Source organism: Hetaerina americana, unplaced genomic scaffold (assembly GCF_022747635.1).
Source record: "Hetaerina americana unplaced genomic scaffold, ioHetAmer1.1.p SCAF_2, whole genome shotgun sequence".
Lineage (NCBI taxonomy): Eukaryota > Metazoa > Arthropoda > Insecta > Odonata > Calopterygidae > Hetaerina > Hetaerina americana.
This window is the reverse complement of record NW_027286763.1, coordinates 96964683-96981384: the sequence shown is the minus strand read 5'-3', so window position 1 is coordinate 96981384 and position 16702 is coordinate 96964683. Positions and strand designations below refer to the sequence as shown.

Here is a 16702-nt window from a genome sequence, read left to right as displayed (position 1 = left end):
ACTAATTTGAAGGAAAAGATCTACATTTGGTTACTCTCTCATTAACGGGCAAAACGAGGAGCGCGCGTGATTTTCCTTTCTGACAGTGAAAATCAAATGTGTTGCGGTAAAATGCGATCATTCTCTCTCTGGCCCTCAACCTGAGCGGACCTGCCTACTGAGCGCTCCTGGTAACCGGTTTGACCCACCAGAGACTACCTGCCTGCCAGCTTGATTCTTGGTGCTTTTGGTTTTAGTGAAGTGCAGTGTAGTGTCAACGTATACGTTGCTTCGTTTATATAGTTTTCGTTTTGTGTGTGGTTTGGTAACCGTAGTGTGTGGTAGTAGTAATTTATTTAGTGGATTGTGGTGGTTTTTGTCCTTCAACTCTGATTGGTGACCGGTGAGTGCTTTCCTTTTTCTTACTATCTTTTTTTTGGTCCTCTGAAAACCAGACCTTACTCAAGCATCGTTTTTTCCACTTAGGCTTCATATTCAATTCCAAATCGTAACTTATTGTTTGAGCTAAATTTAGCTAACCCCTTCTAGAAATTTTAGCATAGTGTATACAGGTTAGCTTTTGTTGGGAACTCGGTAGTTAAATTAGGATGGCTTCATCCAGGTCCCCTGTTGCTATGCTCGAAGGCACTGGCGAATGCGCGGCTTTAAGGGCCCGTATCGTCATGCTGGAGAGAATGGTGCGGGAGCTTCGATCGGAGATCGCCGGCCGGAGGGCTCCCCTCGGGAGAGATGTTGCTCAGGGTGGGAATACGAAAACCCGCCACGCCCATAGGGGTGCACGGATTCGTCCGAATGCAACACGTGGCTGGGCGATTAGAGACCTACCCCGTGTCCCATCTCTCAATGAGGGAGTGTCTCACGTCCGTAGGTCGGACGATTGGAGGGTCGTCTCTCGGGGCAAGGGGAAGGTAACGCTGCGGCGAGGATTGGACTCTGCGGAGGCAGATACCATCCCCGTCTCCAACAGGTACCAGGTGCTGTCGGATGACAGCACCACCGTACCTGCAGCCCCTATCCCTACTCCGAGGGCACTGCCTAGGGTAAGGCATCAGCGGTCGGGGAGGGAGGGAACCGTTATATTAGGTAGTTCAAATGTCCGGCGTATAATGAATCCGCTGCGCCGCAGAGTCCAACAGGAGGGAGGTGTTGGATTCTTGTCGTCCTGGTGTATACCAGGCGGCGGGGTACCCCAGGCGACGCTGGCGGTGAAGGCGGCCGTCAGTAATACGGGCTGCTCCAAGCTACGCATTGTGGCTCATGTCGGGACAAACGACGCCTCGGAACGTGGATCTGAAGAGATCCTGCGCTCCTTTAAGGAGATGCACTCGGAGGTGAAACGAGTCGAGGCAGAGTTGAAGGTCCCAATTAAATTAAGTATATGTAGTATTGTGCCGCGTGTAGACCGCGGAAGGCTCGTTTGGAGCCGCATTGAGGGTTTAAATCAGAGATTGCTGGGATTTTGCCGGGGAATCGGAGCGGACTTCGTTGATCTGAGGCCCGTCCTCTCATCGTGTCGGGTACCCCTTAATCGCTCCGGGGTCCATTATACTGCCGAGGCATCGCAGTTGGTAGCGCGTAGGTTACACGAACACGTTTCGAGGGTTTAGCATAGCTGGTAGGCAAGAGCGTAGGTCATATGTTGGGAAAAATAAATTAGAATCCAGCGCTTTTTGTCAATTCAGTTCAGGTAATGCCTCTCATATCCCCAAAAAATTTGAACAAACAAACACTTGCGTTAAAACAACATATAACTCACGTAAATTTAATAAAATTGGTGCCTCTACATACATAACAGATAGCAATGCAAGTGAATGTAATTCTTTTGTCTCTGTTCACCACTAATCGTCTCAAAACAGTTTTGTTAGCGTACATAAAACCGAAAAACAAGAAGTTATTAGCCATATTAAAATTATAGCATTAAACTGCCGTAGCATTAGAAACAAAATATCGGATATTGAACATATTTTTGTCAGTACAAACGCAGACATAGTAGTTGGAACGGAAAGTTGGCTCACGGGAGATATAGCAAACAATGAGGTTTTTCCAAACGGTTTCACAATTTACAGAAGGGACAGACCAAATAGGTTGGGTGGGGGAGTATTCATTGCAGTAAAGTCACATCTTAGTAGCCAACGATATGAATGCGACGTAGATGACATAGAAAGCGTTTGGTGCAACATTAAGGACTACAACGGCAGAAGCCTATACGTGTGTTCATTTTATAGACCCCCAGATTCTAACACAGATGTCCTACACAAGCTCGACGAACAAATATCCACTATCAGCAGCAGACAAAGCAACAGTATTACTATAATCGCTGGTGACACAAATCTACCGTCAATTGACTGGGACAACTACTGCGTAGGAAAATCTGCCAAAAACAGAGATTCATGCCAAGAACTCCTTCATATATTCACAAAACACTCCTTAGAACAAATTGTTAAATCACCAACACGGGGCCAAAGCATACTAGACATCTTTGCGACTTCTATGCCCGAAATCATTACTAACATTGAAATAATAGACGGAATCAGTGACCATAAGGCTATTCTTGTAGAGTTAAAAACTAAGTTCGTCAAAATAAACAAAGAAAAGCGTAAAATATACCTATACAACAAGGCAAATTTTAACGGACTAAGAGAATATTTAAACATAAAAATACCAGAATACATCACAAAAACACTGACAACAAATACAGAGAACACTTGGAATTATTTCTTAAATATTTTACGCGAAGGAATAAAGACGTACATCCCGTCCAAACTCAAATGCGACAGTAAGGAACCTAGATGGTACAACGGGGAAGTCAGATCGGCATTAAGAAGGCAAAGAAAGCTACAGTCAAATTTTAAAAAGAGTTTAAAAAGTGACGATATAATTTATATGAATACAACCAAACAGCAACTAAAAGAATGCCGTAGTAAGACGAAAAGTATTATGCGCACAGCACTACACTCTTTTAAATCTAAAATGCTAAGCGAATATCTTGAGGAAAATCCAAAGTCATTCTGGTCCTATGTTAGGGAAATACAGGGTAAACGTCCCACTGTTCACTCTTTGAGGACGGAAAATGGGGAAATCATTACAGATAGCGTGAAAAAGGCAAATATGTTAAACCATTTTTTCCAGAGCGTCTACAACAAACACACAAACGCACCAAACGATCCTCCACACCCACCCGGGGAACACATGAGCGATCTTACACTGACCAAGCAGGGAATAGTACATCTGCTCCGTAGTATCAAAGCACACAAGGCACCTGGTCCGGAAGAAATACCTGCTAGAATATTAAAAGAATTAGCTGACGACATTGCCCCATTTTTACATATTGTTTTTCTAAAATCGATAGAAGAAGGCTCAGTGCCTCGCGACTGGAAGCTAGCCCATATAACTCCCATCTATAAAGGCGGCGATAGGGATAAACCAACGAATTACCGACCCATTTCTTTAACATCGATCTCTTGTAAAATATTGGAACACATTATTGTCACTAACATTATGAGATTTCTTGATAGTAGGAAAATACTAATCCACAACCAGCACGGATTTAGGAAAAGGAGATCTTGCGAAACACAACTTAGTCTCTTCATTCACGATATACTTAGATCGGGAGAAAACAACACACAAGTCGATGCAGTATTCCTGGATTTCAAAAAAGCCTTCGACAAAGTCCCACACAATAAATTGTTACATAAACTTACATACTATGGGATCAATGAGAAAATAATTAATTGGATTAGAGACTTCTTGTCAAACCGCAAACAAATAGTAGTCATAGATGGGTTGTGCTCAACTGATAGAGATGTAACTTCGGGCGTCCCCCAGGGAAGTGTAATAGGGCCTCTTCTGTTCTTAATATACATAAATGACTTAAGCACACACGTTAGTAGCAATCTAAGGTTATTTGCTGACGACACGGTGATATACAGGGAAATAAGGAGCCGACTAGATCGCGAGCTACTCTCTAGAGACTTAGACAATATCTCGGAATGGTGCAATAAATGGGGATTAACACTTAATATAGATAAATGTGCAGTTTTGAAATTTTGGAATAAAGGAAGCGAGGAACAGGATATAAACTACAAAATAGAGGGTTCAGTATTGACTACGGCAAATCAAGTTAAATATTTGGGGGTTTTTCTAACACCACGCCTTTCATGGGGAGCACATATCAGGACAATATGCGGATCAGCTTTAAAGAAACTTGGCTTCATAAAACGGGTGGTGGGGAAATGTAATGAAAAAGTTAAAGAGAGGTGTTATTTTGCTCTAGTTAGACCTCATTTGGAATATGCCGCAAGTATTTGGGATCCGTGGGAGAAAATTTGGCAAAAAGAATTAGATAAAGTCCAGAGAAAATCCGCTAGATTCGTTAAAAATTGTTATGATAAAAACACAAGTGTGACAGGTCTCTTAGGGGATTTAGGCTGGGAACCACTTGAAGTGCGGAGAGAACAAGCGAGGCTTAGACTTTTAGAAAGGTTCAGAACAAAAGAGTTTAACTATGACACCGAAGGAATTATAATGGCCCCACACTACTTAGGTAGATCAGACCACAAAGATAAACTAAGGGAGATAGATTCTAGGACAGATAGGTACAAATACTCATTCTTTCCCCGAACAATCAGAAATCATAATAGTAAGAAACCGAAGTCACTTTAGAAATATTAAAAACGTTGAATTTACAAGTCGGAACAAAATTAAACACTATAGAGATGTTAGGTATACTTTCAGGTGCATGTGTATGTTAGTTGGTAGTTTGAGTGTTTGCATGTGTGTGGGGTGTAAGTGTTCATGCATGAATGTATGCCATGTTTTATATATATATATATATATATATATATATATATATATATATATATATATATATATATGATTTTGTGGTTATTGCATGCGGTTTTTTTTTCTTTTTCTTTTCTAAATTACGGGTGGTGTCCTAGCACCCCCCGCCACACGCCCTTGCGGCGGCTTGCGGGGTATTAAGTAGATGTAGATGTAGATGAAAATGTGCCTTGAATTTTTGCAACAGCTCTCGAAAGCAACAGCTCGATATATTTCATCATAGGGGTAGGCAGTGTGAGACTCAGATAGAAGTATGCTAGAAGTCCAGTGGACCTCAAATAAATCGCGCAATTAAAACGAACGAGCATAAAATCATTATGATCTTACAGCCAGGCAAATTTTCCGTGATAAAGTTCAGTTTACTTCAATCGAGTTCCAAAATGTTTAACCCTAAGGTCTCGCAAGGATGAAAGAAGGCCAAATCGGTCAACTGTGTGACCATACATGAGGAGAAAAGTAAATGTAGGAAATATTTTCTTTTCACGTTAATTTGTAGTGAGGAAAGGTATGTTAAGCAAAAAAGGAAAACTACTGTAGCCGTGACTAATGCCTAACGCCAAGCGCGGAAAATTAAACCAGAGCATACATCAAAACACACCTGTTGATTTATAGAAGAAAGTAACCCCACACCAGGGGTCAAAGGCTATGGGACACAACAGTTTCACGTCCTATGGCTCCCCAAAATATTTGGTGAAGAGCCACTATTAGGCATTTTACTTAAAACATGTGGTGACCCATGGCTATAAAATAATTATCGTTATCAATACGTGTGCTTGGACGTTAGTCCTGGTTTTATTTTGCACGCTTGTCATAAAAATTAACTATGCCCCTGGGCTTTTGCCTTATTTCTTTACATTATCAAAGCCGTTGGAGCCCACCAGGTTTAATTGATGAGAAAAGGTCAGTTATAGGGCACTGCCTGACATGAAATTGATTGTTTTAGCGTGCGAATAATAGTTTTTTCAGGTTTTTAAATTCTCTAAGACTCTTAATATATATTTTCTTGAAGACTCAATTTCCAAAGACTCATCCCTGACCCACATGCACATATGTAAGTCATCTAATGATCAATGCGCATCAAAAAATCGTGAATGTTACCTTCTTCAATATACAAGGTCAACTTTCGAGTACAGATCTAAAAAATTAGCATGAGAACGTAAGAACCTTAGCGTGGAAAAATTAAACCGTCGGTAATAAAATTTTTAAAGATGCCGCGGAATTAACGTGTTATGGTCTTGAATTTGAGGTGTGATCCTTCGCTGCCCTTTGTCCGTGACACGCAAAGACCACAGTTTAAAAAGTTATGAAATATGTGAGCTGAGAGGCTTTTATATGAGCAACGATGCTACTGCATCATAGAGAGAAAAAAATGTAAGATTCATTCTCAGCGAAAAAATAAGTCGCGACGAGGGGCACGCTTTGGCGTGTCAAGGTTGAGAATTTTCTCCCATCATTTAGATGTCACATTTCGCTTGAGAAAAACCTCGCACAGTCATGTCGTGTAGAACCTCCCCTTTACCCGAAGCCAATTCATTATCCTTTTCTTCCAAAAAAGGTAGAGCTTTCATCGAAGATGGCTCAGTTATTGCTATTCTACGTTAAGACAGATCCTACACTTGTGCAGATGAAATGGTGGAGTCTTATTGTGCAAAAGTGACTTCATTTCCATTTCGATTGATATATTTTTATTACGCGTGCCAATCGTAACAAATATTTCACAATCAGGTGTAACGATGACAGCGTTTTGATTATAAAGACAATTTTCTAATGATGGCAATGCTTTTTTGAAACCAGGCTGAGAAAGAAAAAAAGACATCAGTGGATATGGATGCCAAGTCATTTTTACCCAACAGGACTCCAATATCTCGTCTCTACGAGTATAGATCGCTGGGCGGATATAACTTAGAAGGTTATGGCACCCCCCCCCCCTTTGCTGAGAATATTTGGCCTTGATAAAATTCAAAATTTGTATTACTGGCATTTCTTTTAAGCACCTTCTGTACCGCGAGCATTAAATTATCGACGGCAGGTTATCTGACAGGCTTTACAATTGATTTAATTGAACTCTTACGGCTAGCAGTATTGAATAAATGAAATGAATCCAATAGCCGTAAACAGTTTACCTTTCAAAACAAACCACATATGAAGTTAGTTGGCTAACGCCACAAGTCTAAGGATGGGGTAAGGGTAAAAAAGGAAAGGGATGAGAAAAGTGAATACGAATACGCGTGTTTCGGCGAAAAAGTAGCCCTCTTCAGCGTACTGAATTAGCTCTTTTCAACTTGTGTTGTCAAGACAATTCACCTTCAATACGTTGAAGAGGGCTACTTGGTGGCTGAAATACGTGTATTCGTATTCACCTTTCTCATCTCTTTCCTTTTTTACCCTTACCTCATCCTTTGACTTGTGGCGTTAGCCAACTAACATCATTTGTGATTTGTTTTGAAAGGACAACTGTTTACGGCTATTGGAGTCATTTCATTTATTCAATAGTGTTTAAAGTTAGTGCAATTAGTTTGAATGTTGGCTTGATTATCAGCTTTATTTGCAGAAAAAAATCTTTTAGATTGCATTGTTCATAGCTGAAAATGGCCTCCCCTAAGCGAGAGCGCGGGAAACAAGGAGAAGAGCAAATGGCGAGTGAAAGAAAAGGTGGGGGAAGTAAGACGTTAAGTGAAGAATAGATAAAGAACGTGCCAATGTGAATAATCTGCTGTTCTCTTTCCTGCTAAGGTCGGAAATAAAAGGCGTTTTGGGTGAACAGGTGACTGATTTTCAATCACCATTGAAGAATAATGACTCTACCGCCTTAGTGAATGAATTAACGACGTCACTTTCGTTACCGAGAAATCGCGTGCAAGAGATGAATTATTCTGCCGGACTGAAATTAATGTCGCTCATTTCACCGGAAAGATATTCGATTGCATGGTAACAGATGCTGATTTGATTGGCGGAACTTGCCGGTCACGCAATAAAATTAACTCTTTCGGGAATTTCGCAAACTTTATTTTGGCTTTTTTAGCAGTGAATAACGTAAGTGCAGGATAAGGTAGCCAGTTGTTTTACCACCAGCAGTTTCCAACGGAGATTTGAAATCATAAGCCTTTGCAATTTGTTTGCCATTGGGATGCCCGAACGTAACGACCGGGATTAGAACTGGAGACTCTGTGACCTGCAGTTGCAGGATGTTGCATCCATAAGAAAAGACTTCGCCGTTAAAGTATTTCATTTGAAATATAAGTTATATTACCCAAACCGTGTTAAATGTTTGCTCATATTTTAATAATTATCTAATCTATTATACCCCACGTTAATATCGGTGAATTTCGCAATGATATTTATTCAGCCGACGAAATCTCATTTCTTCCCAATTTAGCGCTCATGAAATGTAGTGTATTATTTAAGAGAATGAGAAACGCAATGAGTATAAGCAAATGAGTTAGAAGACTTAGCTGGAGCGAAATGGATGGGAGTATCAAGAGGGAGTTGATAAAATTCCGATTAGCGTAGATTGGTGGGTGTTGAGATGTGGGTGTGTAGGAAGATGGCAAAAATAGGTTGGAAAGAAAGAACAAACGAATACTTTCTGGTCGTGATAGGGCAAGAAAGACATCAATTGGAATAAATTCAAAGAAAGCAGGACAAGTGGATGCAAGAGATACTGAGAGGCAATAGGACCCTGAAGGCTGTAACAGAGGGGAGAATCCTGGGGAAACAAGGTAGACGGAGGGAAAGAATATATATTTTGGATGGAATTAGTGAGGTCCAAAGTATGCAGGGCTAAAGAATTAGGTTTTAAATAATGACGTTTAGGGTTTAAGGATATTTAGACTGGGAGCCACTTGAAACACGAAGGCAACACGCGATGTGTGTGGGTTGTGTTTTTGCATTAATGTGTACCATTTTTTGTTTGTGGACCGTATAAATTTGTGTCTATTGCATGCGGTATTTTCTTCTTAATTATGGGTGGTGCCCTAACACCCCCCGCCACTTGCCCTTGCGGCGGCTTGCGGTTTATTAAGTAGATATAGATATTTTGTGTCATGCTTGTAGTATGTGATGCCAAGGCACATCAAAAACCTACCATAACCTGATAGAATACTGCTTATTATTATAACATGTATTAAATCGCATAAAATTTACAAAAAAATTATTACTAATCACTTACCTCTCGCATATGTCAGTACATACTTACATTAAGGGTGATCGTCGAAAACACTTTTTTCCAAATTGCAGTTAACTTGTCGTCAGGAAAGTTGCATTTAGAGTTCAATTAAACCGAGTATTTTTTTCGGAATTTACAGACGTCTTTAGAGCCCACCTTGCAATTGAAAGCTCACAGTTTGGCAACTGTCTAAAATAAGTAGTGGCAGGTTTGCGTGGAAATTACATTTTCTGATACAGAACTGGACTTTGCTACCTTGAGGGATGATCCTTGGCATCTTCTTTAATTTTACAGGGTCTTTAAGAGTCACGGTGCGAGATTGGCTATATCTCTGTTCAATATAAGTTAAAGTGGCAAGTGGTGTTTAGAATATAGTATGGTAAAGTGTTGTAATACATTTAAATTGATCGATCCCCCAATGTCCCGGGCATATTGTCCAATGAAATGTTGGCACGTGCTATAATAGTGGCAGTAACCTGCAATAATTTCTGTTACGGATGGAATAAAAAAAGTGACATTACATCCATCTGATTTGGCAGCACTCTTAGATTAACCGATTACGATGACCGAAACCATAATTCAATTCAGTTAGTTGTATTATTAGGACCCAATTTGATTTTGAAACTTTCTAAAATAACGTATTTTCATTGGCTAAGAAACAAGGAATAATATTAAATTAAAAATGTATAAAAACACCTTTACATACAAATATTGGTCATGCCAAGTTTGTATCAGTAGTCGTATTTCCCAGTATGTCACAAAACAATTGATCCTGTGAATCATTAGGTCTATTAATATTGTTTTTACAAGCATGATGGGTTTTAAAATGTTTAATGAATGTCTTCTTAGCTGGTGTCCGACGACGAGAAACTCAGATGCATAATAGTAACAAGTCTTACTTCTGTGCTTGGCTCCGTCTTCCTTCGACGCTCAATGAGAGACATACCGCGTATGTGTTTTTACAAAGTAGAACTTTCGCCATTATTGTATTGAAGAACTTCACACAGTCATCACATAGCCTATTGGAGTATTTGGAAAAAAAGAAGTCATGGTCTGATATACTCCAGATGTTCACAAACGATCTTCTGTCTTGATTGAACTATTGAATGCATTCCCGACATGGAACCTGAGTAAAATTGATGGATAAAAGTCCACTTTTTAATGAATACCGTGCAGGATGAAACGATCTCCTAAAACTGTCGTAATTGACACTGTTTATCCTTCACTTAATCTTGGCAAGTACTCACGAACCTTTGAAAACATTATCATTGGCGAAATAGCCAACGAAGGACGTGAGCGATAGAACTCACTGCAGTGGTGTAATGAGGATTTTTAGTCCTTTCGCGTGTCCGTGTGCACTCGACCAATGCAACAGACGGACAACCTATGCATTGAGATCGCTTTCGGAAAAGGTTCCATAATATAATGGATGAAGAAAATGAGAAAATGGTGTGAATTCGGGTGGGATAGCCGAGATGCCTTTCGTCCAGATGGGATCGACGAGTGCGAGTCCACTGTTGACCTTTCGAGTTCACCTCACCACGATTCACCGCACCACCGATTGAAACTCCGAGCATCTCTTTCAACATCTCTCGGCGGCGCGTCGTGAAGCCGGGCGCAACGTGGTGCAACACCGCGGCTCCTTTCGTTCCCTCGGAGCTCCCCTACCGTCTCTCAAGTTTTCTTGAACTTGAGGATCACGTAGGAGCACGCGAAGAAGAAGAAGATCCACGAGATGGTCGCCAGGTAACCGGAGTAGACCGAGGGCCACGACAGCCCCCACCCTTTGATCATGATGTCCCTGAGGGATTCCGAGGCGAGGGTGAGTGGCAGGTAGCGACTCAGGTGGTACAAGAACCATGGCAGGCCCTCCACCGGCCAAAGTATCCCTGAGAAAGAGAAGAGTTTTTTTAGGTATCAAAGAAATTGGCAAATGAGACAAAACCGAAGGCCGACCAGGGGACGTTGAGGGTTTTTTTGCCGAGGAACAAGTGGCATGTCCGTGTTGTGGGGGATCAGATCTGACGGATCGTGTCGTACACCTCTTCGTAACTCGTCACGTGACGATTTCTCTACGGTCTGGAATGATTATTAAGTCTACAGTGATCACCATTGGTGTGAAAGCTCGTTTCTCTGTCTACAAAAATACCTTTCCAAACGGATTGCAGTTATTTTACGTGACCGGGATTTCCCTGAAAGAGGGAAGTTTTCGACGTCGATGGTTCTCTCCGTATAGCGGATTTAATGAACAGGAAGTTCGAAGAGCACCTGACTCCAGGGGGTGTGTGGCGTCCTGGGTCTAATTAGCGCGTAGAAGGGTGAGGCGGGAAATGAGCAAAAGTCGCCTGCCTCATCTCGCGAGCAAACAATGAGGTAGCAATTCATTTTCAGTGCTCGGACGAGGAAAGGTTATATGTACTCAAGTTATTTCATTGGTGTTCCGAGTGTTAAATGAACTTTCGAGAATTCTATGGACGTTAACAAAAATTATTGATCATTCAGGTAATTTTAAACATGAACAAATCACAAAAAATAAGGTGCTTTTTGCTTTTCATGTGCATCTGCATGATTAGGACATGCATTTTCTATTACTCTTCAACCTCCGCAGTATTTTGTGGGTGAAGGAATTATATGATAATAGATAATCAATACATCTGTGAACAATTTAATTTAATAAATATAAGAACATGTATAACGTATAAAAAGTTAAATCGCCTAAAATTAAAATGACCTGGATATATTCTACTCAACGTGAAAAAGTAGGTGTAATCATTTAAAGAAATATATTTTTCACCTTATCTGGTAGGGAATTTCCATAAGGAAGGGGGGTTATTTTCTTTGTTCACTCTAATGGCCACCATCTATATATATATATATATATATATATATATATATATATATATATATATATATATATATATATATATAAATTTCCTTGTTTTTGTTTTGACTAAATTATATCATTTAGTTCATATTTTAACCCTTTTAGTCAAGACAAAAACAAGGAAATTTTCTTAATTCTTTTAACATGTTGCAAGGCTTAAGGTAAATTCGTTAGTTGCACTCCCGGACTTCTAACTTGATTAACGCTGGGATTGATGCTAGCAACTTCGAATTATACCATCTTAAATGATACCATCTTATCGTAAAATTTATTTAATTACTCTGAAATCTCTCTCAACGGCCACTCCTATCAAACAACCACCCCTTTTAACGATTATTTTTTCCGGAAACGATTGCAATGCCCGTTTATTCAGTGTGTATAAAACCCCTTTTCAAAGACCATTCTTCACCCGGCCAAAGACCGCTGCTTTGCCGTGAATTTACCCCTATTCGGCGACCGAAGTTGGTCGTAAACTTGGGTTTTCCTCAGATTCTAGGAATTAGAGCAGTCTAACTGCAGACACCACTGCTTGGCTTTCAGAGAAATTGGAATAATGTGTACGGTCGCTGAGGATAATGACCCGCTCTACACGGCAGGTGCCTCTTCGCACACAGCAGTCGAGAGTGTCATCATCTCTCCTGGGGTTCTCTTTCGTATCTATCGGTACTCTCCAAAAACATTAAAACATTCGTAAGGGAAAATGAGTGAATCTTTCCGTTGAGTATGGACAATCACAGTTACTTCGTGTCTTACGCATGGTATTTCACCTTGCGTGAAAGCACAAAAACGATCCACGATCCAAAGATGTCAGGGAAAAGAATATGCTTGAGTTTGAAGGAAAAGGTTGGAGTTGCCCAAGAATGAGATTAAGGTGCGTCGGAAAGAAAGCGGAATTTTTCAGGTGTGAGCAAACTCAGATAAGCAGAATTTTTAAATTTAGGAGCGATAATTTGAACGACTGACACCGCAGTAACTTTGGATTGAAGAGAAAGCATCAAGAAAAGTATGTAGGTATCAGCTTTGCGGTTTTTGATTGGCTTAAAATATCAAGATTTGAAAATATTTAAATTAGCAGGGTTTTAATTAAGAAAAGGGCCTTGTACATTGATTTCGTGTCAAGCAATGTATAGCTTGAACAATTTCGTGTACAAAGCGTGCTGTCTTTAAGGTTAGACATCAATTGTGGAAAACAACTATGAATATAATATGGACGAAAGCGATCTATTTTTCAATACCATTCCATCTAAATCCCTAAAATTGAAGACCGAACAGTATACTGGCAGAAAGCTGATTAAAAAATGATTGACGTGCTTTCGTGCAAGTGCTGACGTAGAGAATAGGCACTTCTAGTAAATGGAAAATGTCTTCGTCCTAGGTGTTTCAAAAAGACTCACATGGCGTGCTTTAATGTATCTTAGTTTTGAAAAAAGAAGGCATGGATGACTTACACGATTTTTTAAGATTATTTTTGAACCTTTGACAAAAAAGATGAGACAGCAATTATATCTCCCTTATATTGACAATGCTACGTGTCACACTCATCAATTTAAGTTGGCCAATGTGCAACTTCAGTTTTCCCCAATCAATGCAACTGCAAAACTACAACCTCTGGATCGAAGTGTTATTCAGTCATTCTAATTTAACTGCAGAAAGCAAATAATGAAACATTTGAATGTACAGAGGGATGAAGTGGACATTGCATCCGTTTTCAGCGAAGAGGATAACTGTGTGTGACACTGCATTATGAAGACATTAAAGAGTTGGGAGTAAAAAGGACATTAAGGAGTTTCATAATTCAGAGAATAGTCCCACTTACTATGGAGAGAAAATAATCGACCTTTTTACGGATTTAAAAATTTGTTGAAAAGGACAAAAACCAACCAAAGGGCATAGGTCTAAAGCAGACCTCTTTGGAAAATTTTTTTGCTATAAAATAGGACTATTTAAAAATTACAAGGCAAAGAAAAGTGCACAATTTTATAAGATTTTTAAATGATTTTTGTATATCAGTGTCTGCTTTCACAGTAAAAATAAATAGTGTTCTTTGATTTTTAAATAGCTTTGACTTCCTAATGCTTTCAGCCCATTTTTCTGTTCTTCCAAGTCCCAGAGCGTGACCTTCAGGTCAAAAAAGCTTTCCTATTTTCGCCAAATATATGTAGTTATAGATTGATAATGTATCATAGTTTCTTGTATGACCTATTCTCATTTACATCGTGTGTGTACGTATCTATTATTGTAGTTTGTATTTTGCTTTCCGTAGGTTATAATTATGGATGAAGAATTCGATTTATTCAGCTTTCTTTAAATTACGAATTCGGTACTTTTTCAAAGTTTCAAAGCATGCGCCTGCTCATTTGCAGTCATATTTCTAGAAACAGTCAATCCTAGAACCTGACCCTATATCAAAAAAACATCCCTCTGAACGATCAACTTTCAGCGGATCCATCGCTTAATACCGGATCCACTCAAAAAACGCATTGCCTGGCTTTTGCACTTAATCGGATTGCGTAATTCAGACTCCCACTGATTGGAGGGAAACACACATCACAATATCTTTCAAGTGTGGTTGGATTTTTTACTTTCCGTTGCAACCCACTACATTTAAGTGATACCCTCCTTATTGTAAGCATCAATGGGCGCCAGCTTGCAGTGTCTTCTACGGTGGCTTACAAAGTTTAATCGTGACGCGTCGCGGTACTTAATTAGTCAGTCCGTCGCCCGATGAGTTTCAGGTCGGGAATGCAGCCCTCAACCTTGAGCATCGAAGTTGAGAGAAACTCTTTCGTTTATTCTCGGAAGTCATGAAAACTTAATGGAGCGATTATCAAATGCGACTGGAAATCATCATCCTTAATGCGTGGATGCACTTAAATTGGTTTTATTTCGTGTCACGAGTTGAAGTGAACGTTTTCTTGTAGACTTGTGCACATGCTATGCTAAAGTGAAGGTATAAAATCAAATTAAATTTTTTAATGGAAAAGCTATCAAAGGTCTTCCTTCAATTTAAGCAATGCATGTTTAATTCTCGTCTCTCTACCTCGCAATACATATTATTTAATACCTGAACAAAAGAATAAATACGAGGGTCATCCGGAAAGTAGTACCCGTTCGTGCCGCATGAAGTGCTGACGACGCGAGTAGCCGCTGGACGAGGTCAGATAGCTTCAGTGGCTTGTCTGCCTTCTCTGAGCCAAGTTGCGTGACGCTAGCATTGCCTGTGTTGTTTCTGTGATTGTTTACAATGTTTAAAAAAATTGAGAACGCCGCCAGTTGTGAAGTGAGGGCAGTGATTAAATTCCTCAATGCAAGAAACGTTCGCCCATGTGATATTCATCGCCAATTAAAGGAGGTGTATGGAGACAATGTAATGGACGAGTCGTCTGTTCGGCGGTGGTGTCGCAACTTCAACATGGGGAGGGGGAACACACACGACGATGAGCGTTCGGGGAGACCGTCTGTCATTACAGACCAACTGGTGAGCTCAGTTGACGAATTCGTGAGGAACGATCGGCGCGTCACAATTGATGACATCTGTGAGCATTTTCCCAATGTTTCTCGAACAATTGTTCATGAAATTGTTAAACACCATCTGCATTATGCAAAAATTTGTGCAAGATGGGTCCCTCGCGTATCTCAATGAGCTGGCGGCGAAGGACTATGCAGCAGGAATACAGAAACTTGTCACACGTTATGACAAATGCCTTAATTTGCTTGGAGATTATGTTGAGAAGTAGTTTAAAGTATCCTCTTTCAAATAAAATTTTTTATGTTTGTTAATATTTACTTTTGTGTCTTTATTTCACGAACGGGTACTACTTTCCGGATGACCCTCGTAACATTGCATTTAAAACCTGAACAAAAGGATAAATAAAATTGCACTTTGGTTTGGAACATAATCGCTCCATATTGAAAAAGGAAAAAAAGTGCGGAACTGATGAGGATACTGGCATCTGTGGAGAAGGATTCATGCGTACAAATTCTGGAAATTCAAAGATAAAACTGAAATAATGGCCTGTGGATGAGACATGACCAAAGAAAGTAATTTTAGTATAAAGTTGGGTGTATAATACACTTGATCGAGCGGATGAATCCTTCCAGGCTGAAGAAAGTCCATAAATGACGTTTGAGTACTAGCGGCTATGTCCGGCATCACCGGACCAATTTATCCATACAGTATAACTAGATTCAATTCGTACTATAGGCCTTTTTATGTACTTGGCCAGTTTTTTTATCAGAGTGGCGTCTGTGGGCTCGCTATTTTGCAAATACTCTGGGCAAACGCGATTTGATTGCGGAGAGCTCTGAATCCATCTTTTCTACCTCTTTTCAATTTGTCCCAACAATCCTCTCTCCTCCCCGACCATGCCTAGCACTTTCTGTTTTGTTGTCCTCTTTGTCCTCTTAACCTTTTCCATGCTTCTTCTCACCCACATTTCAAAATCCTCCAATCTACGCCTATCAATGTTGCTTCAATGACCATGTTTCCGCGCCGTACTAAGCAAAATCAGAAAGTTGAGAGAAATACGTATAGTGTATCTAAAAATTAATAACTTATTTTTCATGTATTTTGATGTCTAATAATTAATAAAGACTTATTTCACACTAAACATGAGATACTTAGTGTGAAACCACCCCTCCCACACACCCTATCGGTAGCGAGTAGTATAATCATGTAGATAGAAGCTGAGGGTTCTCAGTGTCATCACCCAGAACCGAACCTAGACTCGGAAGTCTATTCACGGGGCTTCTTCGCTCCGGAATTTAGAAATTATTTCGAAAGTATTTATTGCATCGTAACAACACTGAAA

General features: G+C 40.0%; 1 protein-coding gene across 1 annotated transcript in view; it reads right to left on the bottom strand.

Annotated features, from left to right (window-relative positions):
* Positions 1-9750: 9750 nt before the first annotated feature.
* LOC139688328 (ABC transporter G family member 20-like) overlaps positions 9751-16702 on the bottom strand; it is a 129096-nt gene continuing 122144 nt past the window's right edge. Inside the window, exon 17 of the mRNA XM_071585826.1 lies at positions 9751-10896. Coding sequence (XP_071441927.1) covers positions 10682-10896 — 215 coding nt within the window. The 3' untranslated portion in view covers positions 9751-10681. The remainder of the gene's footprint in view (positions 10897-16702) is intronic.